This window comes from Zerene cesonia, chromosome 3 (assembly GCF_012273895.1).
Source record: "Zerene cesonia ecotype Mississippi chromosome 3, Zerene_cesonia_1.1, whole genome shotgun sequence".
In the NCBI taxonomy this organism is placed as follows: Eukaryota; Metazoa; Arthropoda; class Insecta; order Lepidoptera; family Pieridae; genus Zerene; species Zerene cesonia.
Genome location: NC_052104.1, coordinates 825,683 through 841,552, shown reverse-complemented (window position 1 = coordinate 841,552; position 15,870 = coordinate 825,683). Strand labels below are relative to the sequence as shown.

Sequence of the window (15,870 nt, the reverse complement as noted above, 5' to 3'; positions counted from 1 at the left end):
AAAAAAAAAAAAAAAAAATAAAAACTATGTAGACTCCTATTGCCAGTTTAAAAAAAGATGCCATCATTTCCGTGATTTGCTACCTGAAACAATGACGAATGACTTATAATACTAAAACTAGTTAGGATGTAACTAGGTAAATATATCGCTTTGTATCGATTGAACAGTTTTGCAGTTTCACGGTAAGAAACAAATAACCATTTTTTCATACTAGTCCATATAAGAAGTACGGGAAAACATGTGCATCACTACATAGTATAAAATAAAGTCGCTTTCTCTGTCCCTATGTCCCTATGTATGCTTAAATCTTTGAAACTTCGCAGCGGATTTTGGTGGGTTTTTTTTAATAGTCAGAATGATTCAGGTAGGTTTATATATAACTGAAAGAACAAAAGACTGTGGGTATTTTCTCCATAGCCATAGCCTCTTGCTATATCCACCACAGCGTAACACAATCTGTATGACCATTATGCGGTAACTCTATAGTCTATATCTACCCTCAAAACCCGCAATTTAACACCAGCAATAATTCCGCGGAAAGATTAACGCGATAGTGGTCTGAAATGCCAGATTATACACCTAATATTAATGGTTATAAACATAATTTAACACTAGTTGTTATACGGTGAATAATTTGTTTTAACGAGCATTAACCAGTGCAGACTTGCTTTTGTTTTTCAATAAATTTTAGAATATATTTCTTTTGTTTTGTGGCTTTCATAACCTTGTAAAAAATGCTTAGCTGGGCGTTTCACTGAGGTTGTTTAAAGATTTTTTTTTTGAATTGAAATAAATAAATAGGCAATCATTTAAAAACTTACAGTTATTTAATTTTATTACTTAGTTTAAACGTTGATACCAAGTTCTTTAGTTTCAATTGTACGGTTCATAGAAAAAGGAACAAAGTTGTAGAGAATTGGAATTGCTGTAATGGATGTCTTGTAATAATTTATGTAGGATAGCTAGTTTAGAAGATAAAGCGCGAAATATTTTTTTCAAGATGGCGGCCACTGGACAATGATTACGACCACACAGACTTGAAATTAAGCTTCGAATAATCCACCCTAAATATCCATCAAATAAAATACTCTAAGAAACGCAACCTCAACTTAACATTTCAATAGACTAATGAACATAGGATAAATTAATTCGGGAATACCTGTCAAAGCGGATGAATGAAAAGTTTCTATACTTTGTATTGAAAAAATATCAATAGCGCGATGTAGCCTCAGCCAAAGTCCTCATTAGTTTTCCGACATGAAAAAAGAAGGTCACAAGTCTGCGGCGAGGCGCAGTCCGGACATTCCCTTGGGACTTATTAACGCATTCCCCACTCGCTGTGATTCAGAGGCGTATTTCAAAGCATCCTTTTACTGGTATTCAAGGGATAAGCAGATAACGAACATGCGCTTTTTTCAATACATGTACAACCCCTATAAGATAGAAATAAATTTGCTTAAAAAAAAAACTTTTACTAAAATCAGAAAGTTCTCTATTAGACTACATTTTTTGGGTTTAATACTTAAGAAATTTTCGATTAAAAAATTGGGTGAAGCGATTTTTATGATTTGTTTTTTTGTTTAAAGCTAACGCCTCTCGTCTGGTCCCACTAAAACTTAGTCTGTTTTTAACAAATTGAAGGTTTTCTTCCCTTTCTACTTAATTTAGTTCTTATAAAAAATAAACGTTTCAATTAACAACTTAAACTTATTTAAATGAGATGTAAATTTAATCTTGTTTTTACAGCTAGCTAATGATTCCAAGAACTCCACCGAAGTTTGACACTTCGACGGTTAGCGTTATTTGACCACACATTTTGTCTACATTTCATATTTAATGTGCATTCTTTGATATCTAAATAGAAGGGTTACTAGACGTGTTATCAATAGAAATACCTTGATTTGCCACGTATTAAAATATTATATACATCTAAAACGAAATATAAAAACAGTAATAGTGGCAAAAAGGACAAAAAATTAAGTTTCACAATGTTGGTACCGCGTTCGCTTGTAGCTTCCGCCGCGCGCTGCGGTCGCTCTTTTTTCGGCTACGTTTTTGAAATGCTTTCAGGACTTAAAAAGATTGGAGATGATTTGTGACGGTGGGTTTTAGAACAAAGCTCTTTGCTCCATCGGCATTTGTAAATGACAAGGTATGTGCGGGTTAATGCTCGTTAACATTGTTTCGGGGTTTGTATTTAAAAGAATGTAATTTTAAACAATGACGTATAAAAGAGACATAATAAAGACAAGAATGAATTTTGCTTGTGTTTTTGCGGTCACGTAACCACGACGCTATTGATAATAAGATTTCGTTGTCTTTCTGACTCTCTCTCTGTTTGTCTGTCAGCAGGCTGCTTCAAGCGAAGCCGCTAACAAACTGCCGTCTAATATTATAAATGCGAATGTGTTTGTCTTTCTATCACGCTTCAACGTCTCAACGCCAACGCCTCTGGAGATAGTACGGAGACTGGAGAGTGGAAAGTAGAATATACGGCTACTTTTTAACGCTGTAAATCTGTATCGGAAATGGAATGTCCATTTCCCATGGAAATTAATTATTTAAAAAGTAAAAAAATTTTCTTATTTCCAAAAAAAGCATTTCTATAAATAGATGGATGGATTGCGCTTTTTTGATAGTTAATACCGATGTGCTAACCGTTAATTTCCTTTAACCAACGACGCCGAAGGCAACAACTAGTTCATATATAAATGATCCTTATAATAATTCGCGCTCACAAAGCTTTAATCCGTATTTAATATTCGCTATAAAATTCTCTTGAATCTCGACAAACAAAAACAGATTTGCTAAAGGTGGATCCCGTTCAGCTCAGAGACAAATAAACGTGGGTGTTCTTGGAAATTACTTAGAATTCACAGCTGTAACATCGGAGTGAATAGTTACTGTTTCATGAAATGTTTCTGTTAATTATCAAATATAATCGCATATTTATAAGTTTCGATGCTTGCGTCCAATGGTGGATTATAAATTAATTTGAATTGCTTGTTGTCTTTTCTGGTAGAAGGAAGAATTTTATGTTTTCACCATAATTTATTCATTCGATGAACAAATTCGGTTATATTTAGAAATTAAAAACTTATTAACTTTTTGGTCACGGGGAGACGACTATAAATATATCTAAATTATGTATATTAATGCAATTATGCACTTAAGCTACATCACTGCTAAGTATCACCGAAATCCGTTTAGTAAATTTTCGCGTGTTTATACTCAGACGTGCCGGTTTTGACACGACATTTTCCGTTTTGAGTAGTGCTGATGTTATCCACATGCGCAAATAAATTAAAAAATCCATCTATTTCTTACACGCACGTCTTGTCTCGAACCCCCAACTGACTTTAAGTCCGAGGTCCTCACCACTGCGCTTTAAATAAAACATACACACCAATAATTTTATACCTCCACACCGAATAGGTTCCATCCAGATTGAGTTTCACCTTTCAATTTCAGTTCAAAATAACAAGCCACGCAGCGTAAATATATCTATCGCTGTTAGCGAATTTATTTTTCGCGCGACTGCCGCGTTCCATATTAGTTTTATACAGTGACAGTTTTGCAGCGTTACTCCCTGACATTTTAACTAAATTTTATCGCAAGTGCTCTTGGAGTAACAGCTCACTGTACACGGCTATAAACCCGCGGCTAATACTTTGTAATGCGCTTCGTTCCTGGATTCTGGTCTCATCTTTCATGTTGTTTTCATATAACAATCCATAGATACATTACTAAAGCAAGTTTGGTAGTTTCACCACTTTCACGACTTCTTAGGAATCTAAGAAACGAATCGAATATCTGACCTTATATTTGCTTCCATGGATTAGGATAGTAATTGAAAAAAAAAAAAAAACTTTAAGACAAAAATCCTCCCAAACGGAGCCACAGCGTAAAGATAGTCCCTACTAATATAATAAATGCGAAAGTAACTGTCTGTCTCTTCTTCACACCTAAACATAAGCCCATTTGGAAATTTGACAAAATATATAGCTTAAGGCCCGATACAGGACACAGGAAAGTAGAAAGGGCCCATGCAGGGGAACTACTGACAGACTGTCCATCTTTTCCTTTGAATACGCGGACGAAGACGCGAGCGGAGAGCTAGTTTCATATATGTTTCAAGACATAACAATATACCAAGTCATAACAGTACAGTCTAAAACGTCTATCGTATCTAATCTGCGGCTAGCACTATCCGCTGTTTGAATCGTTCCGAAATCCGTGGAACATTCCAGAAATTGTATGCCAATAAAACTACAACGTTCAACTCGGCCATTTGCACTAATTGTCAAAGTGCAAAGTTAATAAAATTGCTCAACGACCGCCGCAGTGCTAAAAGGTATTTCTATAACATAGTTAGCTATTAGAATCGAGCGAATACAGGCCTTTCTGCGTAAAGTAAATTGTTCTAGGCTTAGATATTTCATAGTGTCTTTGTATAGAACTTCTTTGGATACTGTTGAACGATAGTAAAGGAATAGTTTGTTATTTAAAGTCAATTCAATATTCAATTATTCAGTAACGTTTTGACTTTTGTGTAGTGGCGTAGCTAGCGGGACAAGAGCCCTGGTGCATAGGGAAAGAATCGGGCCCTCCTCCCCTTTTTCCGCCTTCCTCCCCTCTTTCAAAGCTGAGGTTAGAGGGCCCCCTGAGCTCCGGGGCCCTTGTGCACTGCACCACCTGGCCCTATGATAGCTACGCCACTGCTTTTGTGCCCAGATGCCTAGACTGTATCGTAGGCATAAATGTGCTTTAATTAAGAATGAGCTTTAGGTAAAATCTGATCTGATGATCAACTCTGTATTAAAATAATTTGTTCTTTAAGAAGTAGTTCTTTGAATTTAAAATACTAACTCTATTAACTCTATTTCATTGCTTATACAAGTATTTTAGTGTGTCAACAATTACCTAAACCAACATTCAATAACACCAGGTCTACTTTCGCATCATACACTTTTCACGACGGGTAACGGGCCTCACAATACCATAGTATCGCCTCTAAATTATAGTAAATCATAGTATCGAAAATGACGGAGAAAAGAAAAAAAAACATTCAATTTACACACACATACACAACATACACAACAGATACATTATACATACAGAACATAGAGAACAAAATAAGCACAGATTAATATAACTAGGCATTATAATTATGTGTGGCAGCGAGAGCCAAAGGGGTTGCCACTTAGGAAATCAGCTGTAAACATTACACTCATGGATCTCATAGAGGCAATTTCCATTGCAGTTTTACCATTCTATTTTGCCTTGGAAATAAAGTCTATTATCGTCTGCTCCAGCTCATATTCCAAATTGAGTGACATACCACGAACGAGACACAATAAAAGGTATAAACCAATAAGAATCACTGAATTATTCTCGGAAGAGATATAACAATCCGAGTCTCCAGCGGTCAAGTCAAGCGCTGAGCGAGTAGTAAAACTTATTACCTAGCTTTTGCCCGCGGCTTCGTATGCATTCAATCCGGAATTATAAATGTTATTGTACATATAAATCTTCCTCTTGAATCACTCTATTTAAAAAAATACTCTTCAAATCCGTTGTGTAGTTTTAAAGATCTAAGCATACATTCAAACATAGGGAATCGACCTTGCTTTATACTATATAGTGATTTAGATATAAATACCAACTGATTTTTAATTCTTAGTTGCAGCAATAAAAAATTATCTGCGTATATTTTTTGGGATGCCTGTATTAATAATATAAAGCTGAAGAATTTGTTTCTATGTTTGCTTGAGCTGAGAATTAATTGAACTTGAAGAAATATTACAGTTTTAGATGGGCTATTCATAGAGATATATTATAACACCCTGACAATAACCACAGGCCACGGCTAGTACTTGAGTAAAAGAAAAGTGCAATCGTAAAATGGAAGTTTATATTGTTTGTATATAAATCTGAAAGGTTCATTCTGTCACCTGTGTTATTTAATTTTTGTTAAAAATGACTATTATATAATAGTACAGTTAGGTCATAATGCATGTTTGATATACTGCGAATGTAGCAAAAAATATTCATTTAAAATTGCACATTTATATTTATATATTATATCGACTTGCATATTTATATTTATATTAGATACGATAATCTTAGGAACTACTGTGCCGATTCGGGTGAAATTTGGTACAGAGATAGTTTGAGACCCGAGAATAGACCATATTCAGGAAATTTCACGGAAACTGGAATTGGTCGTAGGCGAAAAACAGATAATAAATATAATTGAATTAAATCTACATACTACAACCATAATAGCTATTATTATAGTTTGAATGTTTTTAAATATCAATCAATTATTAATTTTCTTTAGTTTGGATTAAAATTAAGTTGTTGTTTTCTCCGTCCATTTAATCAAAGTCTCCATTTACCGTGGCAAAGGAGATTTAATTACCGAACTTCCCTTTTCCTCAAAAATGTTAATTTAACACTATAATTTAAATAAAATAATAATTAAATACTCCCGATCTGAGGAAAGACCTGTGTTGCCTGCCATCTTGAATATGAAATTGGAGACAGTGTACACTACTCCATGCGTTTGGGAGCTACGACGAGCTGCCCAGATAGACAGACAGATATCAACGTCAAACGTATATCACCCATTCAGAGTTAGCCTCGTTAATAACATATATTGATTTTTACAACACTCATTATTTAAAGCTCTTTATTAAAGTTTGTTAGGTAGGTACTGAAAGACACTACACGTTTCTAGAAAAAGGGTCTTCAAAAATCCTTGTAGTGGGTGGTACAACTCCAGATTCTATATGAGAACCAATGACAACAATTCCCTATCGAACACAAAAATCACGTCAATCGGTTGAAAACCCACGTAGTAATCGAGTAAACCAGAAATAATATAGTCTAATTGAGAACCTTTGTATCTGGGAAGGTTCAAAACAAATGGATCTACGACAGTCATCATCAGACCATATATGTTCCCACTGCTGGGACACAGGCCTCCTATGAGGGTTCAGGCCATAATCCACCACGCTGGCCAAATGCGGGTTGGCAGATGTCACATGCCGTCGTACTTTTAATTCTTGGACAAGCCGGTTTCCTCACGATGTTTTCCTTCACCGTTTAAGCAGTGGTGATGTTATCTACATGCGCAGATAAATTGAAAAATCAATTTATTTCCTGCGCGCTCGCCCGGTCTCGAACCCCGACTTATCGATTTTGAAGTCCGAGGTCCTCACCACTGAGCCACCACTGCTTCTTTTCTACGACAGTGTGTGTATTTTATTTTAAAACCCAATAGCCTCGCTAAACTGTTGATCTTAAATAAATTGCCAATAAACCAAACGCTTCACACTTGAAGCACACCACAAAAACAAGAAAATATAAAATCGAGACAGTTGGAGATATTACTTGGACTGAAGCAGGTGTTCGCAATAAGAGGAGTCTATATTGGATATATTCTGTTTTGTTATTGGTCATCCGTGGATTTATTGTGGCGATAATTTATTGGGACAGCCCCTTAATTGTATTTGGAATGCGATTATTTCGATCGGCTTAGAGTAAGTAAACTTGTTATCGATGATATTTAAGTCTCCCGTTTATGGTTTTGTAGCAAAAGGTTACTTGAAAGACACCTATTTCTGTATATTCTATTCTATTCTATGGCTCTTCAAGAATCACAAAATACAATGCAATAAAAATATCCCCAACTAAACCGCCTTTTGTTTTAATGGCAATTGATCATTAATAGAAGCCTGTGACTATCGATAGGGCAAATCTAACGGCCTTTGAGGGTTCAAAAGCATTATCCACTATAGAAATAGTCTATGTTATTTCGTTTACGAGAGACAGTGAAAAAACAACCATCCTCAGTGACTTTCGAGTTTATAATAGACACTAGACATATCTCAAGATATCGCTTATAAAACTGCCAATGATAAATTCTTAGCGACCTAGAACATTGCAACGGAAGGGCCAATTGTTAATATTATAACTAAATCGATCGTATCCTGATGCACATTTAGTACATTGTGTATTAAGAACGTATATATTTTGTGCACTTTAATATATCTTTAAGATTAGAGGTGGTTCTGTGATTAGGACCTTGGACGTGAACGAACTAGAGACAAGCCTGATAAAATTAAAATGATTTTTCAATTCGCCTACACATTATCTGTGTAATCTACTACTAATCCAATCGGTGAATGAAAGAACATGACAAATCTAGTATTTTATCTAAATTCAGTCCTGAGATTATAGCTTATTGTAATACCAATTATGCCACTGTAGTTCGCTATTGCTGAAATTTATAGGCTACTAGCTGCGCCCCGCGGTTTCATCCGCGTTAGTCTAAATCCCGTAGGAATATCGGGATAAAAAGTTGCCTATGTGTTATTCTAGTTGTCCTGTCCAAATTTCATTGCAATCGGGTTAATAGTTTTTGCGTGAAAGAGTAACAAACATACATAACATTTGTGTGTACAAATCCTTACAAAATTTCAAATTTATAATATTAGTAGGATATTTTTGACCAAGGAAAGATGAAAGATTAGTATTAAGTTTAATTTGTTATTTAAATTTGAATATCCTCCATTATATCGGACATAAATATACCTATATACCCCCAATTTTCATCATAAATCGATTCCAACCGAGATTCGTATAAAAATTAATTAATAGAAGTGGGTAGGCAGACATTTTCAAGGAAAAGCGACCCCTTTGAAAACGACTCTTTTGTTATATCAATAAACTCGTTTGTGATGAGGATTGAGAGGTTGTTTTAATTTTAGGGATTAATGAGATTTTTTGAGATAACATTGTATGGAGTTATCAGATAGAGGTTGGCCTTTTTGACTTAATTTGGCTAGCCTTTGCCCGCGGCTTCACAGGCGTTGATTCGAAGTAGTTTAATAGATGTTATTATACGTATAAATTTTACTCTTGAATCAATCTATTTATTAAAAAAAACTGCATGAAAATCCGTTGGGAAGTTTAATAGATTTAACCATACATAGGGACAAACAGAGAAAGCGGTTTTATTTTATACTATATGGTAATGAGTTATGTAAGAAAAATTGCGGAAATATATCACTTTTTCTGTGAATGTTTTGGGAATTTGCAGGCATAACCTGATTCTTAATTGGCGTTATTATATTTTACATAATTATTTAATTGTGTACAAAACATTCAGATCAAAAGTTTTAAAAATATAAATCTTAATATTTTTCAGAAATGAGATTCATTCACACAGTATTACTAACATAATGCTGGTATTAAGGCATTGAAACTGAGGCTACTAGGTGGAATATAAAATATGCTAAAATGATGTCACCCAAACTACCTTCATATATTTTTAACACAAATTTCGCAAATCATTATTTACATTCAGATTGGCGAAGTTCGGAAATGCTTAAAGTTGCGACCCAAATAACTTTGGAGTTGGGAAAAATAATTTTATACCGATACATTGGCATCATACCAATATATTGGACAGAAAGTTTCCAAGTCCTCCGCTGAAACTCTGGAGAGATACCACTCTGCCAAATGTCTAACCTCGGAACTGGATTGTTCTGTTTATACCAAATGTCAAACATGGCGATTTTTATTGTTAGTTGTCAAAATGGCCGCCGCCTCTCCGGTCTCATATTTTCGTTGCGTAACTAAAACTTTGTTTTATGACCGGTTTACTGTTATTCTCATCAAGTTTATAGTATCAAAACTTTGTACATCTTATGTTAAATTATTTCGCCTGTTCTGGAATGGAATTTTAATGGCTTTAAATGTAGGCATACAATGATAGAAGGCATTTATTTAAACAATAGGTAGTATTATATTGTTTTGAACTTTACTATTAGATTTAGAATTAGAATCTAATTCTTTGATGAATCTAATTAGAGTCGAATTCTTAACTAGGGTCTAATTATTAGACACTAGGTAAGCTTGCTTACATCCCTCTGCTTAGTATACAGTTTAAAACATTCTAGATCATATCCAATTACAAACTCCTAATTCAGCTATACACCCAAAAATCTCTTTGTCCACAGAAGCCGGCGGCCTCCGTACCACGGAACTCCACATTAGCCCTCGCGTCGTTCAAAGAGGGAGAAACGTTACGATGGCCTGCTTGTATCGTCTACATGAGAGCGAGATCTATTCGGTTAAGTGGTACAAGGGCTCGCAAGAGTTCTATAGATACTCGCCCCTTGAATCGCCCACGACTAGAGTGTTACCTGTAAATGGGATAAAGGTTGATGTAAGTGCCTTTGAGTAAATACGTACGCTTATAATAGTTTTAACAAAACAATCCACTTAAATGGTTTGAAGTTTCACCTGTTTAATGTTCAAAATTCAATTTTGTATTCGATTTTATTGCAAATTCAAATGTAACTATTGTTTAGTGTTTGTTTTGTAATCTAAGTATGAACAAACACCAAAAAATCATATTACAAATACAATTTTTAAATTTTATGTGGTATCTGTGTATCATGTTTGAAAATAGAACGAGATAATCGAGAAAAAGCAAATGGGTGCATATTTTCGATTGCATGCGGGTATTTTTATATTAATTTTCATTGGATTATCAAACAATATTACATCTGCAGCAGCAAGCAGAAAATTTAAACAAAGTAATACTACCAGATAGTAAATTTTACGATTATCGACATAACGCCAGTAAGCTATTATAAGATGTTGAAATCGAATATTGTTTTAGTAGATTTATCAGTTAAGATTAACCGAAATTAACAAAAAATCCACTAATTTCATAAATTCGAAAGTTTGTGTTGCCCAATCAAATAAGCACTTCATTGCACACACAATAGATAATTATTCATTTATTAAGTATAATTACTTATCCATAAGTATATACGGAACATAAAATATAAAGTCAACGAAATTCTTTTTCAGACGTTATATTCTTTCTTCCTTACACTGTACGCCTACCAATGTATATATTATAATTAGATTCTCATTACGACATTACTTTCCTTTGTTACAGAGGTTAAACTCAAACGAGACGCATGTAGTTTTAATACGGGTGACACCCAATCTCAGCGGTAACTACAGCTGCGAAGTAATACAGAACGCACATACGTTCCCCCATTACATGGCCACAGCGAGACTCGATGTTGTTGGTAAGTTTCTAGAAACTTCGAGAACCCAAAGAAACTAATTGCTATCCATCGCGTAATGCATACAACTTTGACCCTTATTTCAGATGTAAAATGATGCTTTTGTTTCTAACTATGGAACTATATTTGCATGCCAATCAATTGGCGATTAAATATGTAGTATGGTTGTAAATTTCTGTAATGACAAATTCTTGCAAATGCATTAATTTAATTCTATTATATACATTTTATATTATATTACATTAATTGTGACCAAATCTTAATTTATTTATTCTTGCTAACCCTTTGCTTATAAATTTGTAGTAAAAAGATTTGTTTAATAAAACAACTGCATACAAATTAATTAAAAGGAATTGAAAATGATATATTGTTGAGGAGCGTTTACGTACCGTAATTAATTCGGGTATATTCAGTTATACAAAACAAAGGTCAATTATAAGGTCATAATTGACCGAACTGAAAGGTCAATTATACTAAAATAAAAAAAACTTCCTATGAGATCTTGGTTGAAAGGAAGTTAATTATTAAATCATTTAAGAATTTGTAAATAAATGCTGCAAATATTGATTATGAATTCATTTCCATTATATTACATGCTGGCTAAACTCAAACTTGACAACAATATGTGCATATTAAAAAAATAGTAATAAAAAGGTGTTATACGTTTTACGTTCACGTTATAAATTGAGGCTGCATGAGATTTTTACGGTATCATTAGCAATAAGATATTTAATCGTTATTATGTATAATTTTTTTAACGTTGAAAATTAACGATACATGAGATTTTTTTATAGTAGTAATCGCAATATGAACTGACCGTTTTAGAGACCATAAATTGCGATATTTGGATAACAGACGTTACAACATACAGGTAACAAACAATGCTATGAAATATTCGTGCGGATTTCGTCTAACGACATAGCCGGAAGATGGCCTCGGTAACTTCTCAACTACATCGTCCCCTGTATTTGAAGTTACTTTATTTGCCTTTACAATTACATTAGACTTGATAGTTCTGGCTATGATGAAGCTGACAGTATATCTTGGATTTTCAAAACGATTTCATTAATTATCATACATTTATTTCATTAAATGATACATTAATTACAATGTTATCGCGAAATATTTGTAATATTGGCTCGTCATTCAACGCAATAAACACCGAGTAATATAAAATATATTACATAATATATCTCAGCAAGCCATCAATAGTATCGGAACTATCCAAATTGTATTTATGGCCGTGTTTTGCGTGCGTAACCAATAAGTTCGACTGTTACAGCTCGGTCGTAGCTAGATAACGACACTAACGATCGAGACACGCGATTTTCGGCCTTATCTGCATAGCAGCGTCGGCTTTATGTGCTGAAGATAAAAGTGCCGTAATGTCTTGTATAAAAATCAATAGGCTTTTTATTGCGAGGGCAGATTTGACTTTGAGAAGAATTTATTGGGTAACTAGAAATAGATCTACTATAAGTTTGCTTTATGTGCTGTCTATTCGCTGTTGACCATGACTGTTTCAATGAGTAAACCAAAGCTTCATACAATGAGCCTTTACCAAAACGGTACTTGCTACTTAACTAAAACACTTTGAAGATATTTTTGTTGACTCCAAGTCGTTATACAAAATGCTATTTGCACTGAGGCCGAAGGCGGGCGATTATGGAAGAAAGACAACTCGTTTTTTTTTTTCATTAACCTATAATAATGCGAAAGTTTGTGAGGATGTGTGTATGTTTGTTACTCTTTCACGCAAGCGCTACTGAACCGATTGCAATGAAATTTCGTACGTAGATAGCTGGACAACTGGATTAACATATAGGCAACTTTTATCCCAATATTCTTACGGGATACAGACTTACGCGGGTGAAACCGCGGGGCGCAGCTAGTTTTCCCTAAATTACTCATACTGTAACTCATTAAAGTCACCTCCTCGTTGAAATACAATATCATATTGTCACACTAATATTATAAATGTGAAAATTTGTTTGTTTCGATCTTTGTTCGTCAATAACTCTGAAACTACAGAACTGATTTTGATGAAATTTTTTATATAGACAGGGTATGAGCTGACTTGGGTGATTGGATATTTTCTATTCCGATTAAATATTCCCTTGGGATAAAACAGGAATCTTGATACAGCGGAGCCGTGACGTGCGTCTAGTTTTATATAATATGCAAAAATAATTTCAGATTTTCTAGTACGCTAATTAAAAGAAAACTCGCTCATCTCTCAATCTACAATTCAGGAATATAGGACATCGAGAACAGAAAAATCCACCACAAGCTTCTAGGTTCACAGGTTACTGCCTTACATTATATTCCTCACGCTGAAAGAACGCTCGAGTGGGAATAATTACTAGGTTCTTAGAAGTTTGGCGGGAATCATTAGGTGCTAGCATAGTTTTCGTTTTTCTTGCGTTTGTAATTAAGGAGCTGCCTCTTGAGCCTCCATTCCCTTACCTTAATGGTCTTAAAAGGTATTGTGGCAGTAAATTCTGATCACATCTTTGTTTAAGATCACTATCTTTCACTACCGTGCTTCAAAGCTCTATTTTAAAGGACGAGATGGTTAAAAATAATGAACACGGTCTATAATCATAAAATTTGGTGTATTCCCTCAAGAAAATTAGACGACGTGTGCTAGATTTGCAAAAATATTGATCTATCTAGTAATTGTCTTCTAAAAATGAAACAATAAGTTCCGAACATAATGCTGGCTTTCCGAGAAATTTCTAGAAAATGAAGTTGGGAAAAATACAAGCAATTACAATTTTATATTCAACTGAGTAGCGAGGAGCTACTTAGTTGTAGATACAAATAATTCTAGCAACGAAGCCAATTGAAGTGTGTTTACAGTTAGTTTCAACTACATCAGTTTCCTTCTTATTTAAAGCTTTTACCGGAGAATACTGGGAATATAGTAACTGGAGACTTCGTATAACTAGGCTTATGCCCGCGACTTTGGTCGCAATTCACGTCATCAGTTTCCTGGTTTCCTTGTAACAAAATTTCCTTCGCCATTGCATTTTTCAAACGTTTTCAACGTGTTTAAGACAAAAATTAGCAATTCTCCAATGTTTAAAATATATGTAGTATCATCCGTCAATCTGTTTCAATGTGAAAGCGAAACCTACTCACATATTCAAATATATGCGATAAAATAAACTCAAACTCAAAAGCGGTGGTTTAGTAGCTAGAAGATAGGTAGGGATACTTAATTGGGAAGCTCGAGAGTACGATTCTGGGGGGATGATAAAATGTGGATTGGATTTTGACACTAGCTATTAGCCTCGGCTTTGCCCGTGTTATGTATATAGCTTGTGTCACTCAGTAAATTTTCAGCTTTCTAATGGTGAACGAATTTTTTAAGTGGTTTTTGCGTGAAAACGTTTCAAATATACTACTAATATTATAAATGCGAAAGTTTTTAAGGATGTTTGTGTGTTTATTGCTCTTTCACTCAAAAACTACTGCACCAATTGCAATGAAATTTGGTACGTGGGTAGCTGAACAACTAACATATAGGCAACTTTTTATCCCGACATTCCTACGAGATACGGACTTACGCGGGTGAAACCGCGGGGCGCAGCTAGTAATACATAAATGCTAAAGTTTCCTCTCTATAATATTAGTGTAGATATATGTATAAAGCATAAAATCCAGAATCAGTTTATTAAAAACAATCAATTTATTAAAAACTTTTTACGCAACACACTTACAATAAAATTAAATATAAATATTGCAAGCGTTAATGATTCCACACATTCAAAGTGCACCTCGAGTAAAGAAAATATGAGCTTTATAAGCGTCTGGCATCGCCCGTACCACAAAGCAGACTACACAATGTAGAGGAATGCTATTTTATTTTTACAAGGGACCTTTAAAGTTGAAACTGTTATAAAGCCCGTTTGGGGGACTTATTGTTAATTTTCTTCAAGCGGTTTGTGCATGGGTTGTGTTTTAATAAGATTTCTTGTGTGTCTTCTGGAATTATAACGTAAATTCGATGTAGGATTATACAATTCTAAATGTGTGAAATTTAAAGAATATGCTTTAAAATAAAAATGAGAGGATCTATATATTATGTTTACTGAGCTGATTATATTAATAACTCTTTCTGTCATTTAAAACCATATTTATTAATATTATTCAATCAAGAACTCTAAATCAAGTTATAGTCGCTAACTTGTATTTCTTTTATTCTAACTAATTGTGTTTATTTTGTGTATCAAATAAATGATTATGAACATTGTAATGAAATTGTTTCAATAATAAGTTTGACTTTGAGATATTTATTGAATTGAGGTTAAATTATGTTATAGACTACAGGCCCATATAGAAAAAATTACGGGTCATTTGAACCACCAGGTGACCTATCTAGAACGATATAAGAGCATAAAATAATAAGATTCAGCACTATGCCGTCACTTGTAAGCTGTCCAACTGAGTGCAGGTGAGAATTCAAAAGTACAGGTAGAGTGAGTACATTTTGGTCACATATTTTTGTACGGCATTCTTACCACCGATAAGATCCATTAAAAATAATAAGAAAACGCGCAGTGCCGTAAAAAAATGGTGCGCCACAAAGTCGGATTTATTTTTTATTTTCCGACATTTACCGGGGTAAATTTGGTCATTTGATTTTGTACGGCATCTGCGTCATACTGTGTCAATACTGCTTCTAATCCATTATTCCGCAACGCCGTACAAAAATCATGCGACAAGGGGAGAAAATAGACGGTTGCAA

At 34.3% G+C, this 15,870-nt stretch overlaps 1 protein-coding gene across 2 annotated transcripts in view; it reads left to right on the top strand.

Annotated features, from left to right (window-relative positions):
- LOC119839479 overlaps positions 1-15,870 on the top strand; it is a 62,293-nt gene that overhangs the window by 27,305 nt on the left and 19,118 nt on the right. Inside the window, exons 1-3 of one of the 2 annotated variants that reach the window (XM_038365760.1) lie at positions 7,412-7,547; positions 10,032-10,240; positions 10,985-11,120. In XM_038365760.1, the coding sequence (XP_038221688.1) occupies positions 10,103-10,240; positions 10,985-11,120 (274 nt within the window). In that variant the 5' untranslated portion in view covers positions 7,412-7,547; positions 10,032-10,102. Of the gene's footprint in view, positions 1-7,411; positions 7,548-10,031; positions 10,241-10,984; positions 11,121-15,870 lie in introns of those variants that run through there. The other variant, XM_038365759.1, reaches the window with a different exon arrangement.